Source organism: Semicossyphus pulcher, unplaced genomic scaffold (assembly GCF_022749685.1).
Source record: "Semicossyphus pulcher isolate SPU_LCO1_2020_fin unplaced genomic scaffold, fSemPul1.0.p SCAF_20, whole genome shotgun sequence".
NCBI lineage: Eukaryota > Metazoa > Chordata > Actinopteri > Labriformes > Labridae > Semicossyphus > Semicossyphus pulcher.
In genome coordinates, this window is record NW_027211694.1 from 16,580,388 (window position 1) to 16,601,210 (window position 20,823).

Here is a 20,823-nt window from a genome sequence, read left to right on the forward strand (position 1 = left end):
AATTTTAAGTCACTCACCTATTATACTGCCCAAGGTGAGCTTCCTGCGCCCCACTCTATCTACAAGCCAAACTCCCAGCAGGGTAAACAGGAAGTTGGTCAGAGTGGTGAGTCCAGCCAGCCAGATTGCTAGCCTGTCGTCCCGCACCCCTGACATCTGCAGGATGGTGGCGCTGTAGTACCTGTGGCACAGAAGGACAGCGGAAAATAAACAATTGAGTGTCATTGTGACATTTAAACAATTCCTTAATTCCTGGTAAATGGCTTTCAATACCAAACAAAGAGTCCAAGAAAATAATTCTGGTGAATAAAAACTTGGTTCTCATTCTTGTAGTTTTATCAGTTATGAAAACAAATCTCAACTAAGATTTAGAAACATGGTAACTATGTCCAATAGTTCAACAAGAAAGATGTCAGATGAACCAACGGGTTATTTTTCACAGTAAACATATACTGTATTTGTATACAAAGCCCTGTGTGTGAGGGGTAGGCCACCTGTACATCCAGATGTGGCAATTTGTTACTGTCATTATGATCAGAGAGCAACACATCCCTGAGAGTTCTGAGTTTATTCATAAATGTTGGCTTTTCTCAAATGCATGCATGTGCTCATTTTAACACCCAACACCTCAACTGTGTTTCATATCAACCATCAACGATGTACCAGGTCACTGGTATCCCTGAAAGAGGTGCAAAGACTATGAAAATGGGCTTGCAAACGCTGGTCTCCTTGTGGGAGATGAACCTCTGAGGTATAGCAAACCAGGTGGCAGATTAACTTTCACACCCAAGGCTGCCCCCTGGGAATAAAGGTTGTACCCTCAGGTGGTGCAGATGATTTGGGATCAGTGCACTGAAGCAAACATTTTTTAGGGCACACTCTGGACCTGTGAGTGTTTTGTTTTTTGACAGACACCATCGCCTCACTTTCGAGAGACGCTTTACCAACCACAAAGGCTCAAATCACAGGGTCTTTCTAATGGCCCCTTGTCATCGAGAATGGACTTCCTGTCCCAGCTGGACAGCAAAGTTTAACATCTGTTTTCCTTTTCATTGATGGAAGGTCATTTGGTGCGATTGCTAGGTGACAGTTATGGGTGACAGTACCCTGGTTCCCACAGGGCAAAGCGTGGTGCAGCATGGGACCTACAGCCAGTCCCGCAAGCCTCATGCAGGTCACCCTTTGAGCCTTTCGCATGGGTGACCCAGAGAAATAAGTCAGTGAAAAATTGAAATTTCACTTGGCAGTTATAGCAGCCACACATGCTAGTAAACTCAACGCTTTGTATTCTCCACAAGTTCTGTGTGCCTTGAAGACAAACGGATCTGGCATGTCGTCGTGGCCAAAATTTCCCTTCCACCAAAGGTCTTGTGCCCCAGTTCATCTGGCCACAGAGCTCCATACTTTACCATTCATCCCTTAGATTCAAAGATAGGGCTAAATTGCTTTGTCTAGTGTTGAGGCTGTACTGTGGGGCAAACACAGAGCTTTAGTTGCTCAGCACAGTTTTTGTCTGCTACAGTGATAAACAAAGGATTGCGCAAGGTCTAAACAAAGGATCTCCCACTGTAGCAGTTTACACTGCCCACTCAGACATCAGTGGCCACATCTTGGGAACTGACACCGTCTTAGATCTATGAGGCGGTGTCCTGGACAGCATTGTGTACAGATCTAATCACCATAATGTTGCTTCTCAGTCCACACAATCATCAGCCATTCAACCATTGGCATCTGCAATTGACCACTAGGGGGGTGTCTGTTACCTTGTGACATCGCTGTTCTGAATAAATTATTTGGTTTACTGCCACGGGCCACTTGACCTTGACACAATTTGGCCAATCAGATAAAGCTCCAGCCAGCCCTCGCCACCTCAAATAGTCTTGAATAACTCTTCTTTGCTCATAAAAAAATGTGTGCACACAATTTAATGTTAGGATGTTGGTATATTTCATAACTGATAAAAACTTTGGCCAAGACTACAAGAAAAAAGGCAAATTCTAATAAATCAGAGTTATCCTCATGACTTTAAAGGGTTTGCAGTAATAATACACATCTTAAATAATATTGTATAGATGCAAAACGTTGTCAAGAGAAGTAAACAAACCAATGATAACCTCTCCTCGTGATAGCCAACCGCTCTATCCCCACCACTGGCTCACAACTTGAGTGCCAGGTACTCATCTGGAGACAGTTCCGATCAGCTATAAATAGCCCATCACCAATCACTTTTAACAGCTCTTTCTCCATCTCTGGCTCTGTTCTCATTAAGTATATTTATTCTTGCAACCCTGGCACCATGTGGCTCCATGTTGGCAGATTACCTGCAATCATCATCAACAAGGCGCTAAACAGGCCGTGGTCAATACAGACACCTGCATGGGGCCCGTTTTCCACTTTAATTATAATTTAATGAGTAGTATGTCAGAGGGAAAAACATACAAGATGGCAACACAAAAACACCTACAAGATTCTATTTAAAGTATGATTATGGAAATTATGTGCTTGAATGAGGGGAAAAAAACACATTATCACCCCTAGAGGTATATACACATGCACACAAGCTTATACAAACACATACAGTAGATAAAAAAAAGCTTTAGAGAATGCAACAGAAAAACAAGGGAGGTATTACTCATTAAAGAAAAAGCCAAAATAAAAAGTCTCCCGCATTGTGTGCCTCTCTGTGTCTCTACAGGCTGCTCAGAATTAGCATCCTGCTTTTCATCTCTTCAAAAGAATGATCTCCCTATTGCTCACTCTCTTTCCAAAAACAAAGACATTCATTTGAGGGATTTACATAATAACTTTACTTTATTTGCCAAGGCTTCCATGGAGAGAAAGAACAGGAGAAAAAAAAATGATGGCATGAAAATGTGTTTAAAAAGCTTGATATGCACTCATAAGTTTTTGCAGGTAATATAAGCTACAGACAGCCTTATTAGTCATCTGAAAACTTTGATACATAACAGCAAATGCATGTGCTGAGCGGACACAAGTGTGAACCCATGCCGTGGACGCACTGAAAAACACACTCAAAGAAGAAATGAGTTGGTTATAGCAGCAGCGGGAGTAAAAGCTCTATTTCTGGTCTTAACAGTGCAGCGTGCTGTGTTCAACGCCCAGCCTGCATTTTACTGACTGCAACACACACACACACACACACACACACACAAAAAACACTATGTTCTGACTTAAAAACTACTCTGAATAACAGCCTGAAGAAATAAAGGTATCATACTCCTCACTACTGAGCCAAGAACTGTATATTGTAAAACCCCTAAATGCACACTCAAAGGTTGAACTCCAGCCTGTCTAATTTCCAATAACTGTGGTTATCCATCCTCTTCACCATTGTATACTCTGAGTCCTCCTGTAAAAAGCCTTACACTGTTATTCTAGTTGCAGGAAAACGAGTTGCTGGAGCAAAATAAACCTGCAAAACCTTCAAAATATAACCGTGTGCAGTTTAATTTCTGCTTGTCTGAATTCCTCATGTCCCCTCACAGATCTGCAAAAGCATTAGGTTTGGTTATGCTTTCCTGCTCATCATCTCACAGCGTCAACGGGAAAATATTTGGAGACAAACTGAGACAAGATGAGGATGCATCATGATAATGGGTACACACAGAACATTGTGGTACACAAAATGTATTCCGGGAGTTAAGTTTTGCTTGTATTTCTTGCTTAAAAATGTTCACTTCAGTGGGACAACTTCTTTAATTGAGAATGGAATAAATCCGACTGACACTAATGTGTGTTTAATATTGGAAATAAAACTTACATCCTAACTGTACTGACATAAACCGGCAATAAGTGAGAACTACTTGTGTCATTTTGTTTTTGAGATCTTTTCGTATGATATTGAATTCTGGTAAAAGATTCATGTTATTTTGTGCAGTGCTGTAAGCCTGAACAGGCTAGACAACTCTCAGTCTGAAACACCCACAACTTGTCAACTATGAAAAAACATTACAAAGTGACAAGAAACAATCGTCCGCAGTCGAGCAGAACATGAATGAAACTGACCTCCAAGGCACTTCCAGATGTCTGATACAATGTACAACTATATGTATATTCTTTGCTTATCATTTTGATCTTCTAAGACCCAGAGCAGTCTTTTACAATCAACCTAAAAACACCCTTCAACCATTACAAATGTGAGTGCGTGAAAAGGGCAAGATCTTTTTAAAACAGTAACAATATACTCGAAATGGAAATGGGAGAAGCAGGTGTCTGAGGAAGTCCATCTACCACCACGGTTCCAAGCTTCTAGCTCCGCCAATTTCACAGTTACACTCAGTAAACTCAGTTACAGCTGCAAATAGCTTATAGGCATACATTTGTTATTTTCAGAATGAAAAATCAGAATCAGAATCAGCTTTATTGGTACGTACACATACAAGGAATTTGACTCCAGTTTAACTTTGCTCTCTATATGCAAGCATTAAATGTTAAATATTAAACTAAAAACTACAAGCCTACATTAAACATTAAACCAGTATGGACAAATGTATTTTATACTCTCTTTAAAATAGTCCAAAGAGCTACGATTATTAAGAAGACAAGTAAGAAGATCTATACATTGCATGTTCAAAGGTCAGAACCATGTCTAGGTAATAATCCATAATGACCAAATTGTATTGGAGTCATCACTTTAGTTTGATGAAAATAAAAGCATAAATGGAAGAGGTTGAGGGGAGCTTTACAATCTTTTTTAGAACTGCAAAAAATAGTCAAGCTATCAATTAAGTTCAAATAATCTGCAACTAATTTGATTGTCTATTAATTGTTTCAAGGCTGCACAATTGGGCAGTTGTTAGCGCTGTTACCTCACAGCTAGAAGGTTCCTAGTTCGAACCCTAGTTTGGACGAAGTGGGCATTTCTGTGTGGAGTTTGCATGTTCTCCCCGTGCATGCGTGGGTTCCCTCCGGGTCCCACAGTCCAAAGACATCCTCATCTGGTTAATTGGTGACTCTAAATTGCCCCTAGGTGTGGGTGTGAGTGTGAAAGGTTGTCTGACTCTGTGTGTCATCCCTGTGATTGACTGGCGATCAGTCCAGGGTGTACCCCGCCTCTTGCCCAATGACAGCTGGGATTGGCTGCAGCCCCCTGAACAGGATAAACGATATAGATAACGGACAGAATAATAATTGGATTAGTTGTTTAAGTCATTTTTCAAGCAAAGATGTTTGCAGGTTTTAGCCTTATGACTGTAAGGATTTCCTGCTTTTCCTTGTTGACTATGATAGTTAATGAAGAGTCTTTGGGTTTTGGACAGTTGACCGGACAAAAGAAGCTATTGGAATATGTTCCCTGGGTAATTATGATGAGCCATTAATCACAGATTTTGACATTTTACACACCAAAGAATTAATGTTTTAGTCACTGAAAATAATTGGTAGTTTGGGCAGTAATGAATATGATCCTTAGTTTCGACCTTACTCTATCTCTTGCACACACAAATTAAGCAAAAGAGACGTCATCTTTCTCTCTCCCACAAACACACAGACACACCTTCATGCACCAACACACCCACTGTGTTTTACATAAGCGACCCTGTGGAGCGTCAGTGCGAAACAAACACAGAAAGGTGTGATCTGGCCCTGACCCCACTATGAAAATGGAAACATGGATCCACACCCCTGTCACGCTTCTATTCCCAACTTCACATTCAGTACATGAAAGGACAACCCAGACACCAGCTAGGGAATTAGACAGATGGATTGGGAAAGAGGGAAAAGAGAGACACGAGAAGATGACAGCAGCAAAAGGGAGGTACTGAGATCGTTAGAGCTGTAGGGAGCAAATGCGTGAAGAAAGTGACAGGTGGAAGAGAATATCTGCACAAATGCATAAACACGCTCCATAGATATTTTTATGCTTTCATTTAAGTTCTTCTATCGCATGTCACCAACTTGTCAGGTAGTCATTTACACCTATCCACAAGAGGCTGGATAAATCCAACCCCTGAACAAGACCCCAGAGAAATATTGCATTATTTGTAGAGGTGGTTAGTAATTGTCATTTTCCTCTTGCACAGGAGATACAGCAGATGAGTAAAACACTCCTATCTCCCTCTTGCATTCAATCGCTCCCCACTGTTCTTATGGGTGGTGGTGAGAGGAAGCGGTAGGCCTGACTCATTGTTGACATTTACTTGCACATTAGTGGATCGTCTTGGAGGCTGCTGACTCTTGGGAGGACACCACATGTGGTTTTAAAAGACCACACAGTTGTCTTTGAATTAGCTCAAATAACATGTACGTTACATTTTTACAAATTGCTTTCCAAAGTATACTTCGAGGATGCTTTGCCACCTTTCAGACTGATGAGACATTTTTGGCTGACCGCATGGGTCAGCCCTGCACATGGGTCTGTATGTGACTGACTGACTGAGTAACTGACTGATGAGTGAGTGACGGTACTTTCAGAGCCTAGAGAGAAAGAGTTGCGACATCGCAATGGCAGATCATGGAGCATATTAGACCTCCACTGACGCGACTCTCTGTCTACATGGCTCTGAATACTTTGTTTGGGGAGTAGGCGGGGCTTAAATCAGCTGACAGCCTCCTGATTGAATCATCATTTCTATCAGTAACACACCAATCACAGCCGCTTCTCACAAAAAGGCAGTCCATTCAAATGCAACTTCCTTCTCCATCATCCCTGCTACACTAATGCTGCACACACACCGCTGCTGCTGCTGCACCACCTAAGCCTCCTCCTTTCTGGTCTGAAGCCTTTTGCCCACTCTGTATGCCCAAGGGGAGGTTTACGTTGCGCTCCCTGGAAGGCCGTAGCATGCCGCTCCGATACCCCACGGAGCAACATAAGAGCAGAGCCATCAGCGCCAAGCATAACTGTATTTCAATTTGGTAATAAATGGTTACATCTATGACGAGAGTGTTCCTGACTGATACATCCATCTCCTTCTGCAATGGTTTCATTTTTAATTGAATGAAGGATTAACGCCACCAGCTGTTTATCTTGAAGCAACAATGCCTAGAATTCATATAACAGTGAATGCAAATTAATATTTTTTTCTCCATGGTTTTCAGGCCTTTTTTCATTTCTCAAAATGCGCGTGTAATCCGAATAGAAATGGATAGAAACTCGATTTGGTTCTCATTTTGTTTCTCTCGTACCTGGTAAGTAAACAAGATGTCTTGTACTATAATGATTATTGTAACATACTGCTGCAAAATTACTGGAAAAGTACTTCAAATTGTACCGAGAAACATTTTTAACTCCAGTGAAAACAAAGGAAGCCACCTGGCTAAAAGAGAAGGTCATGATGCTGCTGGAGCAGTTAATGATGAGTGATCACAAGCTTGCACGTGTGTGAGGGTGTGAAGGATAACTACAAGGTAGAATTTTCTTGTCTACAAGATGGAAAGCTCCAACAGAGTGCTACTAATTGACAAAGCACTGATCTAATTATGTAACTTAATAGTATGGATTCAGAGGTTGTCGGCGACAGAGAGAAGAATCCACTGTATGGCAAAAGTGAGAAAGAGGGAGATCGGGCAAGCAAACCCGTTTAAGTGTATGTGTGCAAGTGGGAGGGTAGTGAGTGAGTGGGTGCAAATGAACGAGCAAGCGCTTGTGTGTGAGTGAGTTACCAGCTCACTGAGTAAGAGACTACGTGACAAGGTGTGAGAGCAGAGAAGCAGAAGGAGGTAGAGGGAGAGAGAGAGCAGGAAGTAAGTGAGAAAAGGATCGAAAGGCGAAAAGAAGAATGAATGGTTAAAGTAAATAAAGAAGGAGGGACGTGGGTGGGAAAAAATAAAAAGTAATGGACAGACAGGAAAAGATGTGGTGGAGAGAAAGAAACAGAGTGAAAGAGAAAGGGATTCTCAAGGGAACTGGCCTATTTTTCATGTGAATGCATATGAGAGTTGCGTCACATTCATGCTCTGGAACAGACACGCTCAGCCCAAAGGTACAATGCAGATTGGATGTACTGATTCAGCACTACAAACACACACACACACCCAAAGCACAAAGTGTAGCATCTGCAGATGTCTATCATCACAGAATGAACACTTTGCTCTGCCTGGCTGACCCCCAAGACGTGACATCAACAAAACACAAGGCAACAATTATGAGGCACCATAACCAGACCTGTGACTGTGATTATTTTTGGGTTTACGTAGATTACTGCTCTAACTGTTAGCAGGAGGCACATAGAGCTCTGTGGAGACTTAAGTGATGAAATATTGCAAACATAATAAGGTCCAGGTCCAGGACCTGCACATCGATGGTGCATCGTGTGTTCCATTATTTTTAAACCTCTTCCCAGAACTGTGTGGGTGTGTCCAGACTGTTGATTGACATCTCCTTCGCTTAGCTTTGTAGCACCTGTTCAGGGTAACAAATTACAGCTTTAAGGCAAGATCAAACATTTAGTACTGCAAAACTTTGTGCAAAAGTAACTTGTTTTTGTACGACTTGGGTAAACTTTGACCTACACGTTTTCACACCGGCCTACTATCATTGTTTTGACAGTTCTGACCTTTGGGGAAATGGAGAGGTGGACAGTATGAAATGGAGGAGGCTTTGCTGTGTTGTACCATCCATTTTTCTCTAATCCTCTTCTACCCTTTAATCCAGAAAAGGAATAGTTTGCAGACAGTTTATTAGATAGGGGTCAACGCTGCAAGCATCCTTTAAATTATTATCATTCTTATAAAAAAATGCAGTTTAGTGACCTTGAACTCAGCAAGAACAACATTTTGGACATGCTTAAGCAAACAGAAGGTCTTTTTGTTTTGACAGAATTCTAATTTATTAATACCTGCATCTTTTACGCGTTGACTGACATCAGGGTGCTATTTGTAAGAAGGGATAAGGGGGATTTTTCAAAGATATTTTGAATTTAAGCACCTCAAAGTCAATGGTGCAAACCACAATAAAATCAGAAATATACTTTCACTGTCAGAGTTCTTGCTCTGTGACAATAGAGTCTCAGTGCTGAACAGCCTGCTGTTCAACTCTGTAATCTAACCAGGGGTTGCCTCCTGGAGATTTGCACAGATGTGGGTGAAGAAGTGCACAGGACAGCAGTAAGAATGGTAAATGAACTACACTTATACAGTATAAGGCATTTCTAGTCTTCCGACCGGTCAAACCCTTAAACTGTCACATTCACCCTTTCACACACACATTCATAGACTGATGGAAGAGGCTGCAATGCAAAATGCCAAACTGTCAATCAGGAATTAATCTAATTACATTTACATTTAGTATATTGCCCAAGGACCCTTCCACATGCAGCACTGCAGGAGACACGATCCAACCGCTGATCTTATGCATCTACTTAAACGCCACAAAACTGACAGAAGTCTGTCATTGTAGACATTTTTCTTATTAGTAGCATATATATTTTTCATGTGGAAAGCACATTATACTTGTGCATTATAAGAAAATGTTATATTACATATCTAAGGTTATCTAAGATTAGATTTTTCTTTAGCTTTTTTAGCTAATCATCCTTTTGAATTAGAGACCTTTTCAGAGCATAGTCTGTTCACAGCTGAAGTACAGATAGGAGGTCTGCCTGTGTGGGTGAATAGAAAATAACTCAAAACGAGGATCAGTCTTTTTATGTGTTCTTCATTTCTCTTTCAGTTCTCTCTGATAAGCACTGCTTTCTGTATTATAAAAGACTTGCTCTAGTATCAGAATTTATTTTAACTTGGATTATACATATTAAATGCCATCTCATCTACAGAATATGCATGCTTTACAAATGCATGCTGTTAAGCAAATGAGATGTTTGTGTTGAAATGAGTATGTGTATGTCTGTGATGTGTTTGTGTGCATTTGATTAGAGGGCAAATTAGAATATTTCTCATTAAAGAGGATCTTGGTGCTCCTCCATTGGAGACAGTGGATGAGGTTGGAATGATTAAGCTGCTTGATTAAGCTGCTTATGAATGCTTGAAAACATTCAAACAAACACAATGAAACAAATATTGTAGTGTTAATAGCACTGGTTTTTTCTGTGCCTTCACCTTTTTTATAGATGTCTTTCTTAAATTTTCTTTTTACTTCCTAAGGTGCCACATAATAAAATTTATTTCATACATTCTCTCCATTACATCCACTTTTTTTTTTATTAATGTCTATTTAGTCATTTAGAATCAATGTCCTCTGTATTCTTTAAAGCAACAGACCGAGATCACCGACTAGAGAATTTAGTACTTTTGTGACTTTTGAGACTCGTTCATCTTATTGTTTACAATTTCCTCACATGAGGGTGATGCCCGAATAAAAAACAGTGCTGCAGAAATTGTTATTGGTTAATATTGCTACATTGTAGATTTTGGCGTTCCTTTCAACATGTGCACAAAACACAAACACACACAACAGACTGGGCTCTGCTAGCTCCTGGCGGGGTTGCCAGCAGAGTGAGCATGTAAAAAGCAGCGTTTTGTGACATTTCCAACGTGACATTTGTCTGTGTGACCAACTGTGAGGGCCAACTGGCCACTGTCAACAAAACACACTCTTCATATCATATCATATCATATCATATCATATCATATCATATCATATCATATCTTTGTATTCATCATATTACAGCTAATTAACGCCAAATTTTTATTTGGTGCTCTAAATAATATAATTGGAATAATAGCATACTGCTTTTCCCAGGCCTACACAGTCTAAGGTCCTAAGCATGACTTATAATAGCAACTAGGTGCTTCCAGATGCTAGTTTACGCTGACTGTGATGCAAAAAGCTACTTCCATCAGATTAACAAATTGAAAACTGTTCCATGGGATGCAGATGTCTCGTTAAACAAAGCACAGACAAAGAAAATGAGCAATATCCTGGTATGATGTCAGCTTACAGTGTTGTTTGGTATTAAGCAAACTAATCTAAGAAGTTACCCCTATTGGCTTGGCTAGGCCCTTGCTGATTACCAGGCTAGATTTAAAATCGAGAGGGGCTTGACTGAAATGAAAATACATTGAAAAGTAATTTGCTTTCATTTCTGTTTAAATACAGTCTAAATTACATTTTTTTTGTAGTTTTTGTTGTGTTTTTTGTTTTTATTAAATAGTTTCTTAGCATTTAGTTAACATTTTGTTTCCCTCCTCATTAAATCTTTGAAGAGCTTTTTTTCCTAAAGCACACAGGATGAAAATTATCCCACTTACGAATTTTGAAGCTTTAACGTCAGAAAAAGATGGTTTCCAACAAGTGGCTCAGAGGTAGTCAAGGAGATTATAGTTGTAACCTCAAAGATTTCATATTTGTTGTCTTTGGCGGCACCTATGGCGATAAACGGTAATTGCAGGAGCACACTTCCCAGATATCCAAACAGTGTTGCATGTGTGACGTCCACGTTGGCTCTGGTTGTAACAGTTGTTACCCTTGATTCTCCTCGCTGATGGTCGCTTTCCTTTTTTGTTTGGATTTTGTTTCTTTTTGTTTGGATTTTCACTTATTGTTGAAGTTGTATCTGTAGTCATCGATCTTTTCTTTGTTTGTTCAGCCATAGCAGATTACGGTTTACTCGCAACATCTACAGAAAACAGAAAAGCAGCCGCTTAGCTCCGCCTACTCTCTCTGGCAGACCAACCACTACTGGGTGATAGAAAACACGTCACTAACTGGGCGCCGCTTGTGATTTTTTCCAGCAAAGTCCCACCAGACAGCCAGTCTGTAATACTGAATGCGAAGGCTTTCGTCAGTGGGCCATAGCATAAATCACCATTGTGTTACTTCATTCGGTGATAGATAGAGACTAACGGACATTTATTTAAATAAAAAATCTTCGAGATTATTACTTTAAAGCCAAACGTGGAAAATTTTGACGCTTAGTTGTGGTAATATGAAGTCATGCAACTGTGATGTAGTTAAAATCCACACTTCTATACTTGTACTCTCTATTTCTTGTCCCTTTTTGTGACCTCCCTCATCAGTCTCTCATCCTTCCTCTGCCTGTCTTCCACCTCCTCTCCATCAATGTCAGCTCTTCCTCTGCCATCTTCTTCTCTCCGTATCCGTCTGTTTTTCCTCTCATCTCCTGCTCAATTTGTCTCTCTCCATCTTCTGTCCCCTCTTTCCCCCACCGCTTTGTCATCACAGTCCACTGACCCACCCTGACAAGATACAAACACACATACACACACACACACATAGCAGTCCCCACAAGCCCACAGTGACCTTTACATGCTAGATTATGTGGCTAATTGAATCAAAATGATCCAGTAGCTAATGGGGAGGGATGATATCTAATTTAATACACTGCTGTACCACATTTTTCCATATTTGTGACTCACAAACAGGGAGGGAAAGGAGGATATAGAAAACTCAGTAGTGCAATCACAGAATGCATCCATTTATTTGTCTTTGTAATCTATACACCCATCCATCCAATATCAGACAGTCAGGAGGGGAAGCATTCAGGGACACAAACTCATGCAGGCAGAAAAACAAGCCGACTAGATGTATTATTGACAAACACATCTCTCATCACACAGGCTTCACTCACAAGCCCTTGTGTGTGTGAGTTTGAGGGCGGGGAGGTTATTCATATAACAACCAGAGTCCAGAGAGAGTGTGCCTGACATATGAGCTCAAATCAACCTGTTGTAAGGAATAGCTGTGTGACCATTTGTATGTCCTCACATGTCTGTCATGCAGCTTATTATTCTGCAGATTTCAGTACATACATACCATGTGATGCAAAAACAATTAGATCTGCTGCAGGCAACAAGCCCCGAAGCCAATCCTACCGTTTCTGTAAGTATTAGATTAGTAAACACATAAATCATTAATAAGTGTGTCATCAGGAAGCAACCTATTGCTTTTTGAGAGCGGTGTGGCTCTATGAAAACAAATTCAACATAAAAAACGGCATATCAAGCCTGTAGGCTGTAGGGGGCACTAAGTGGAACCAGGGGCTGATGTAGAGAAGATCTTTAATTACAACTTTAGGGGTCGGTGGAAATGTATGAATATGCTGATTTGATCGCAAAACAATCACGTCAGTATTTGCTTGGAAAATCCGCTGGCTTCAATAAAACTTATTTGAGACTCTTCATGAGATTTGAAGATTTCTATTTTAGATTACCGCCATAAGGCAAAATAACACTCAACGACATGATCCGCCATTTGCCTTACATGAGTCCCAGCTTCACACAGGCAGCCCCACGTCGAGTGTCAAGGTGCAAGAAGCGGCATCATCTTTTGCTGCATTTACTTGCACTCAGACATCAGAGTTTCACTCTTCTAAATTTCAGAACAGCCTCACATATACAAATTTTTTTTGGACGATGTTCAATAATTTGATCATCCAAAACTGGGGAGGCAGCTGGGGTTGCAAGGCATTTTTCACCCTGGTAATGGAACAGCTTTATTTTCAACAGGAGAGAGTGACTAGGCACTGCATTTGATAAATTTACTTTACTATTATCAGACCAAAGACATGACTTTAAAACTTGTATGAAAACCCAGACAACTAGTCTCTGATTTTGGTGAAACTGGGTGATTCTTTATGGAGAAATGTTTTTTGACAGATAGCTTTGCCAAATCTCTGCGATATCTCTCCTTGCTCCCTGGAGCAGAAATGGGAGCTTTGGGATGGCCTGCAGGATGACAGGGCAGAACATCTTTTGGTTCAAGCTCGGATAGATAATAGATGACAATAGCAAATGTTAAGCTTAGAGCATGGAAGGCTAAATCAGCCTGTTCCCTTTCCTCCTTTGTAGTGACCTTATTATCCAGTAGAATTATCCAGCTGAAACCATCAGTTATGATTATTTGATGGTCTAAACCAGTGGTTCTCTACAGGTCTAGCCTCAGGACCTACCACCTCGTTAATGACGAATCGCGACCCACATTTTTTAACCACTCAAATTAATTAAATTCCATCTGAGATGGAACGAAACATCACAGTATATACAGTATAACAGTATAATAGTCAGCCAAAATGACAAGCAGGCGTCAGAGCATAAGAAAAACATATTCCCTCTACAATTCATTCACTTAGCAGGCTTTCATCAACAGATATAAACTAAAAAGGTGCAACATAAATGCAACTACTGTAGGGCTCATCAAGTTTCAAGAATGTAAATGTAACCGTAGCTGGGATCAGTGGATACATGGAGTGTTAATAAACTACACTACACTTCTGTGACCCACCGGTTGAGAACCAGGTGTCTAAACTACACTATACTGGTGGTCAAAAAGTGAATCAAACTGGCCAGCCACCAGTAAAAATGAGCAAAGCACTACAAAAAATACTGTTCTATCTGGTCAAAAGACAATAACCAACGTCTGTCATGCAAACTGCACCATTGTTTTAATGCTGCCGTTTATAATTAAATTGTTGTATTTCCTCTGAACATGTAAACTCAGTTTAATTTGTTTAATGTCTTTTCAATGGTTAATATGCATAATCATATTGTAAAACTATTTTTGGGCAGAAATTGACTGCTTTAAAACAGTATTATATATATACTGTTATAGTTTTTACACACCCATATGTAAAATGGGCTGTAGAGCTCACATTGATAATTACGTTGAATATTGCATATTAACAATGGAATCACTGTAATAAATCAGGTGTGTTGGATTGGATGCAAGAGTTGCTTGAAAATAACAATATTGAGTGGAGGACAAAAAAAATGGTAAAATCTAGACATGCTTATATGCAAAGGGGGTTGTATGTGTTTACTAAGCGTCGGGTTGTGTGTTAAATGGGGATATCACTGCAAAGCCAGAAGAGTTTGGATGTCGTTCTTGTCTGCATAAATACATGTGATTAGACAGCACACTGCCACCACTGAGGAATCTCATTTGCATGCAAGCATGTGATGGTGCCCTGCCCCAAGTGCAATTTGCAAATAAGTATGCAGCTGAACAAGCAGTGATCATCTAACCAGCATCTTTGAGTGATTTTTTTGTTAATTATGTGGGAAAAGAGTAAGTCCATCAAGTTCAGCTGATGAAATTAAAATTTCTCATGAGCTGTCAGCTGAATATAAACGAAGGAAAGACAGAGAGGAGCTCACCATACTGTGTGATAAGCTGCCACTGAATTCGCACCACCCCCTGCTCTGTTTCACAACCTCTTCGTCTCATTTTTTTCTTTCTGACACTCAACCAGCCGCCTCTGACCCCCCTCTCTCTGCACCTGAGCACCCAATTAAAAACATGTGACCTGGATCAAAAGAGTCCACTGAACTTTTGCGCCGGGCCAAATTCTAAAAAATACAATCTAAATTATTGGACTCCAAGTTTTGGGTTAAATATTATGATAAAATAACAATTGTGTTGACACAATATTACTGCAACACTCACACACACAAACATATTAAAACGAATCAGAAACTAAGACTTTGTACCAAAGTCAGCAGCCTTAACCATGACATCATGTTTACAGTAAACTGATGATGAGATTTGTAAGTCTCATGTGTCAGACTGTGCATTGGGTGAGCAACTTTCACTGTAAGTGTATGTTGAGCTGAATCTCGGGAATGGGTCTAGAAGGACTACACTTCCCAGAGTGCACCAGCAGCAGCAAACCGGCTGCTTGTCACCTAATCAGTCATTGGCACTGATTTGGAGCACCTGAGAAGAAATGGACTTTCTGTTGAATGAGTTTGCACAAAGATTGCTTATCATCTTGAGATTGAAAAATTAAAAGTATAAGATACAAAAGGATAATACAAAGTTAAAAATGTTAAAAATTGACTGAAAAAGTGGTTAATTCATGTATGTTTAATTGAATGTTTAATTAATTTAAAAATCATTAAAAATGTTAACTTTGTTTCTCTGTCTTTAAAGGTTTACAACCTAATTTACTAAACACACCAATCAACTGAGAAAGCCAAAAGAAAAAATAAGTGATTGAGTTGGAAATTTGAGTTGTCCTTGTGTCCTTTGGAAGCTGAACAATAGTAGGACTTGACGGTGTATTTGTTTTTTACACAACATATGTAACATTATCTGTTGTTCTTGGGGAATGCAGAACAAAGTAATCGGACCATATACAGGATGCTGTATAAATCATCAAATACACAGTACATAAACTCAAATCAGTTTATACATCTCTCCACTTTCCCCTTATATCCTGTATGTTTGTATACTTCTATCTTTACTCTCCCAATCAGCCATTAAAAGTAAATGAATAACATGAAGGGACAAGTACATTTTTCTTATGGGAGTAGAGATTCTTATCTCTATGTTATTGTTATTAAAATGGTAAATAGCATTACAAGGACATTTCAAAATCTGTAGCAGCAAACCAAGGAAAATACATTTGTTAGAGTCAGATCTGAAAGGGCAGTTCAGTGGCAAAGCTAGCTGCTTAGCTGACTATATCAAATGGTTTTGTAGTTTTCAAGTTCATTGTGCACTCACAACTTGAGCTGATGCTTTGTATTTATTTCCTTGCTCCTCGTCAACCAGAAAGGTTCACTTCTTGTGGAACTTCTACATCAAGGCCTTCAAAGTGCTAACATGAGCTCAAATGTCCCCTTCTGTGGGAGCATATTTGACATGCAGAAAAAAAACCTGTGAATTCCATCAATCCACTCCTGGAGAAAACCCAAATTGAGAAAGCGGACTGTTAAAGTAGAGTGACAGACAATGTGTGCTTCTCTAGTTTGCTTTGAATTATTCCCTTTTTTTCGCAAGTCTGCCAGCTTCTCTCGCTGGCCTTTTCCTCCTCTGACCATGCCAGCATGGCGGTTTAATCAGCAAAAGCAGCTGGGGACAGGGAGAGTGGAGCTGGTCTCTAAGCCCCGGCTGATTTACCGGCTGCCGAGACCTCCTTTATATCTCACCGGCTAATAGGGCTGGATTGGCAGCTTCACACGGTAACAAAAAAAGCAGGTGGTAAATAGACCGGCTGGCAAAGTATACAGAGGCAAGAAGCACAAAGGATGAGTGACATTAATGTTGGAAAGAAAACAGAAAGATGTCCAGGATGACTAAAACATACAACACACACATGGATGGAAGAATACCCCATGCTGAAAGAAACACATAAAAAGAACATCAATGCTATCGATATTGAACACAAATTTATTTTATCATTGAATAATTTTATGACTAAAATGTGGAATTTATAAGTTGTTTGTTTCACTTAGCCATGCATCACCTGTGACACTAATGACTGTGTCTAATATTGGTACTAGGAATGTCATTTCAAGCAAAAATACGATTCAATATTCACTGGGAACTATTCAACTATTATTTGAAGATCGCCCGAAGTGCGCAAACACACTGATACAAGGAGAAAGAGAGAGACTTTTTCACTACCGAGTACCGATAGTACCGCATTACAACCAGGCGCCGGTAAAAACAATGGAAAAAATACATTTTTAAGATGAGATAATAGTCGCTTGAACTTTTAGATTTTTTACTTAGTAATGGCTATTTGAATATTCGAAATTCATGACCCATAGATACCATATGATGTTAAACCCTCTACATGATATGCCCTATTTTATTATATAGTACTGGTATTATATATATAGTAATATGTTATGTAATTACAAGGTAAAAACACCATATAGTGTTCTATTGTTAAAAATAAATTATTTAGACAAATCCCATAACAGGCCCTGACAAACTCGGTGCCCTAGGCAAGATTTCAGCTGGTGCCTCTTTGGCAGGCACGTTTCTCATGCTCTTGCAATGATTATAGATCAGTGCTCATCAGCCATCTTTGTATTTGATGTAGAGAGTCAGGTTTCTGAATCAGACACTTTGATTGGCTCCAGTAGGTGCCATCAGCCTGTGCTTTATTCAAGCAGCAACCTCCGGTGTTGAAAAATGAAGTCAATGCAGAAGTGCAAAAAACTGCAGTTCCTTGAGTGGCCACTTGAAGCTGGCTCCAGAAAACAAGAAATAACATTACGGCAGATGGGAAAATGCCAATTTTTACAGCAGAAATAAACATGTTTATAGAACTTCCTTGTTATAAATAGCTAATTTTATTGTTCAATTCACACGTTTTAAAAATATTAAGCCTTAAATTATAGGGGCCGGCTCACTTCTCTGTGGGATTTATGAAACTTTCTGACCATGCAAGAAGTCTGAGCTCCAGCTTTTCAGTGAGTTAAATGTGAGTATAATTGTGTTGATATATTTTTTGCACTAAGAAGCAGGTATACTGCGCTAGCTTCTGCTGGCTTGTTAGCCTGTTCAGTGCTTATCAAAAATGTATTTAATTGCTGGCCAGTATAAAGGGGAGTGGTTGGCTTTTCCCCAGAGAGATTATAAGGGACCATAGTGATGAGAAGATTGGTTATTTTACGTTTCCCATTAGGTGTCAACTCGCCGGGCGACTTTACTTCACTGTGATAACTAAACACCTGCAGTCAGTCACCGTCACAAACAGAATCTCCTCCTGGGAAAGTAGATAATTCTTTATTTATACAGTCTATGGCTAATAACTGAGGAGCATATAGCCTATAGCCGTAGCTGGCTGATTCATGCGGCCCGCCCATAGTCCTCAGCTCGTTCGTGCTCCGCCTCTTTGCCCGTCTCTGGATCTCTGGCATTTCCAATATCGTGACCGCCAGCGCTGGTGCAATTTGGGCTTCAAAACGCTTCTTCAGAAACCAGTGGGTGACGTCATTGAGACTATTTCCATCATTTATACAGTCTATGGTTTTTTCATTGATACAGAGGTGAAAATGGAGGACTACCAGAGCAAAGCAAGACAACGGAGAGAGACGGGAGAGAAGAGAGAAGTTTTGGAAGTTTAGTTTTTTATATAAAAAGAAAAAAAGAAATGGCAAAAAAGAGGTATGATACAGCTGAGGCTTTGCAATTGTTTTTTGACGGAGGGGATGTGGAAAAAAAATCGGATGACTCTGTGTCCGATAAGGAAAGGCACTGTAAAAAAAGGCAAGTCCTGGAAAAACGCCCAAAGACTCTGCCCAAAAGAATGGGCATAACTCATGAACATGATCATATGATTTGCAGTGTTGTAGACTTTTCTTCTGTCTCAGTCCGACATTGAAACCTCTCAGAGGACTTATTCTAATATGCTATAATTTAGTGCAGCAATTCTATGGTCTGTAAGCATTAAGTGGGCATTGGGTCAATACTGAGAATCTCTGAACAATAAATGTTTCACTATGCAGCTTACTTCAATAGCTATTATAAACCTGCTGTGGTTTTGGCATGTAGTACAAAACATCCCTGTCCTGCAGAGCTGTAGGTCAGCACCTCCATGTTCTGGTGTTCTTGCTGTGTACTTCAACAGTATGTTGCTTTTGAGCGCATGTCCAGTCTGTCTGCTGCTTTGAGTCTGTATTGATTATAAGCTTATATAGAAGAAACGTCTCTGCCCTGTCTCTGCTCTCTGCATTCTGATCCAGATTCTGGTAATCCACTTTAAAACCATGAAACCATGATATTTTGTCTAAAAGGTATGTTGGAAATGGGTTTTTTTAAAACTCAACATGCAGACAGACATATAAAACTATAATGAACAAATTAATTTGCAGTTGTATGTAGAATTAACTTGTTTATTCCACCATCCTGAAGAAAGACTATCATCATTGAGAAACACTGTAGGAGAAGATACACCTTAGGTGGAATTTTGTATCTTTCTGTACAAAGTCACTCCCATAGTTCTTGTTTCAGCTCACATACATGTTCATCTTCACAGGTGTTTTACTTATTCTAACTGACTGGATCCTACCTCACGCCATATTCACATCTTTCCTGATAAATGGAAAAGATAGAGGATTGCCATGGTTACAACTTGTGAGTGTTACATCACTCACCACAGTTGTGTGACTAAAAAAAAGTATGCACAACAATATAAAACTATATTTAAATCAGGAAATGGTGCCATGAAAATAAACACTATACAACTCCAACTGAGGTGTTATTGTCAGAAATTGATTGCCAACAGGATGAGGCCTTCGATGTCAATTTTTAAGGATGTAATTATCACAATACAAGTGAGTATTTTGCAAGTGAAAGGGCAATCAGATTTCAATTCCAAGACAGCAGACACATTTTAATGCCAGGTGTAAACATAACACAAGCTAGGCAGCATCTTGATCAAAGACTTCTCAATGCTGGGTGTAAATGGGTCACTGCTGGCACAGATAAACGTGCATGAAGACCTTTTCAGAAATACTGGCAGAAACACCAAAACCAGAGACAGAAAGATTGATAGAGACAGAGACGCAACAGATTTAATTTGTCTCCTTTGCTGTTTAGGCTGTAAGCTACGGGAGATGGAGATGAATTACTGTACGGGAGGCAGACAGTCAATAGACAGACACTCAGTGAGAGAGACAGAAATTATAAGATATTCATGACAGTTCCAGTGTGTAACATCTGTTAAACCCTCGAAAAATCTTTTAATTCTCAGTATCTCTCCTCATCATTCTGTTCATTTAAGATTCAAGCAAACGTATGCAAATGTCCATACCTTTATCACATACTTCACCAAAGACATACGCACAAATATTCACGTCAGCACACACGTCACAAAGGTGCACGTGCCCAGAGCTCAAAGTCCATAGTATCACATTTAGCAAATTAAATCACACATGCGTGCAGACACAAACACAGCCATACTAACACACACTTATCCTATTGCTCTCACCTCCAACGGTTGCTAAGCAACAGCACATATCCACAGATTGTTTACAGAGCTTGTAATATAGTTCGTCTCAAAGGGGAAGTGAGACAAAAACAGATGACACAATCTCCTCCGATGGGAAGATAAAAAGAATAAAGGAGGAAAGGTGGACCGTCCCTTCACAGGCAAGTGAGCAGTAATGCAATGTGGAGGATCGGTCCTTGGTGTGTGTGATGTGTCA

At 39.9% G+C, this 20,823-nt stretch overlaps 1 protein-coding gene across 2 annotated transcripts in view; it reads right to left on the reverse strand.

The window, feature by feature from the left end:
• LOC138599358 (proton myo-inositol cotransporter) overlaps nt 1-20,823 on the reverse strand; it is an 82,774-nt gene that overhangs the window by 7,788 nt on the left and 54,163 nt on the right. For both annotated transcript variants that reach the window (XM_069670992.1, XM_069670991.1), the window contains one exon: nt 18-181. In XM_069670992.1, the coding sequence (XP_069527093.1) occupies nt 18-181 (164 nt within the window). The remainder of the gene's footprint in view (nt 1-17; nt 182-20,823) is intronic.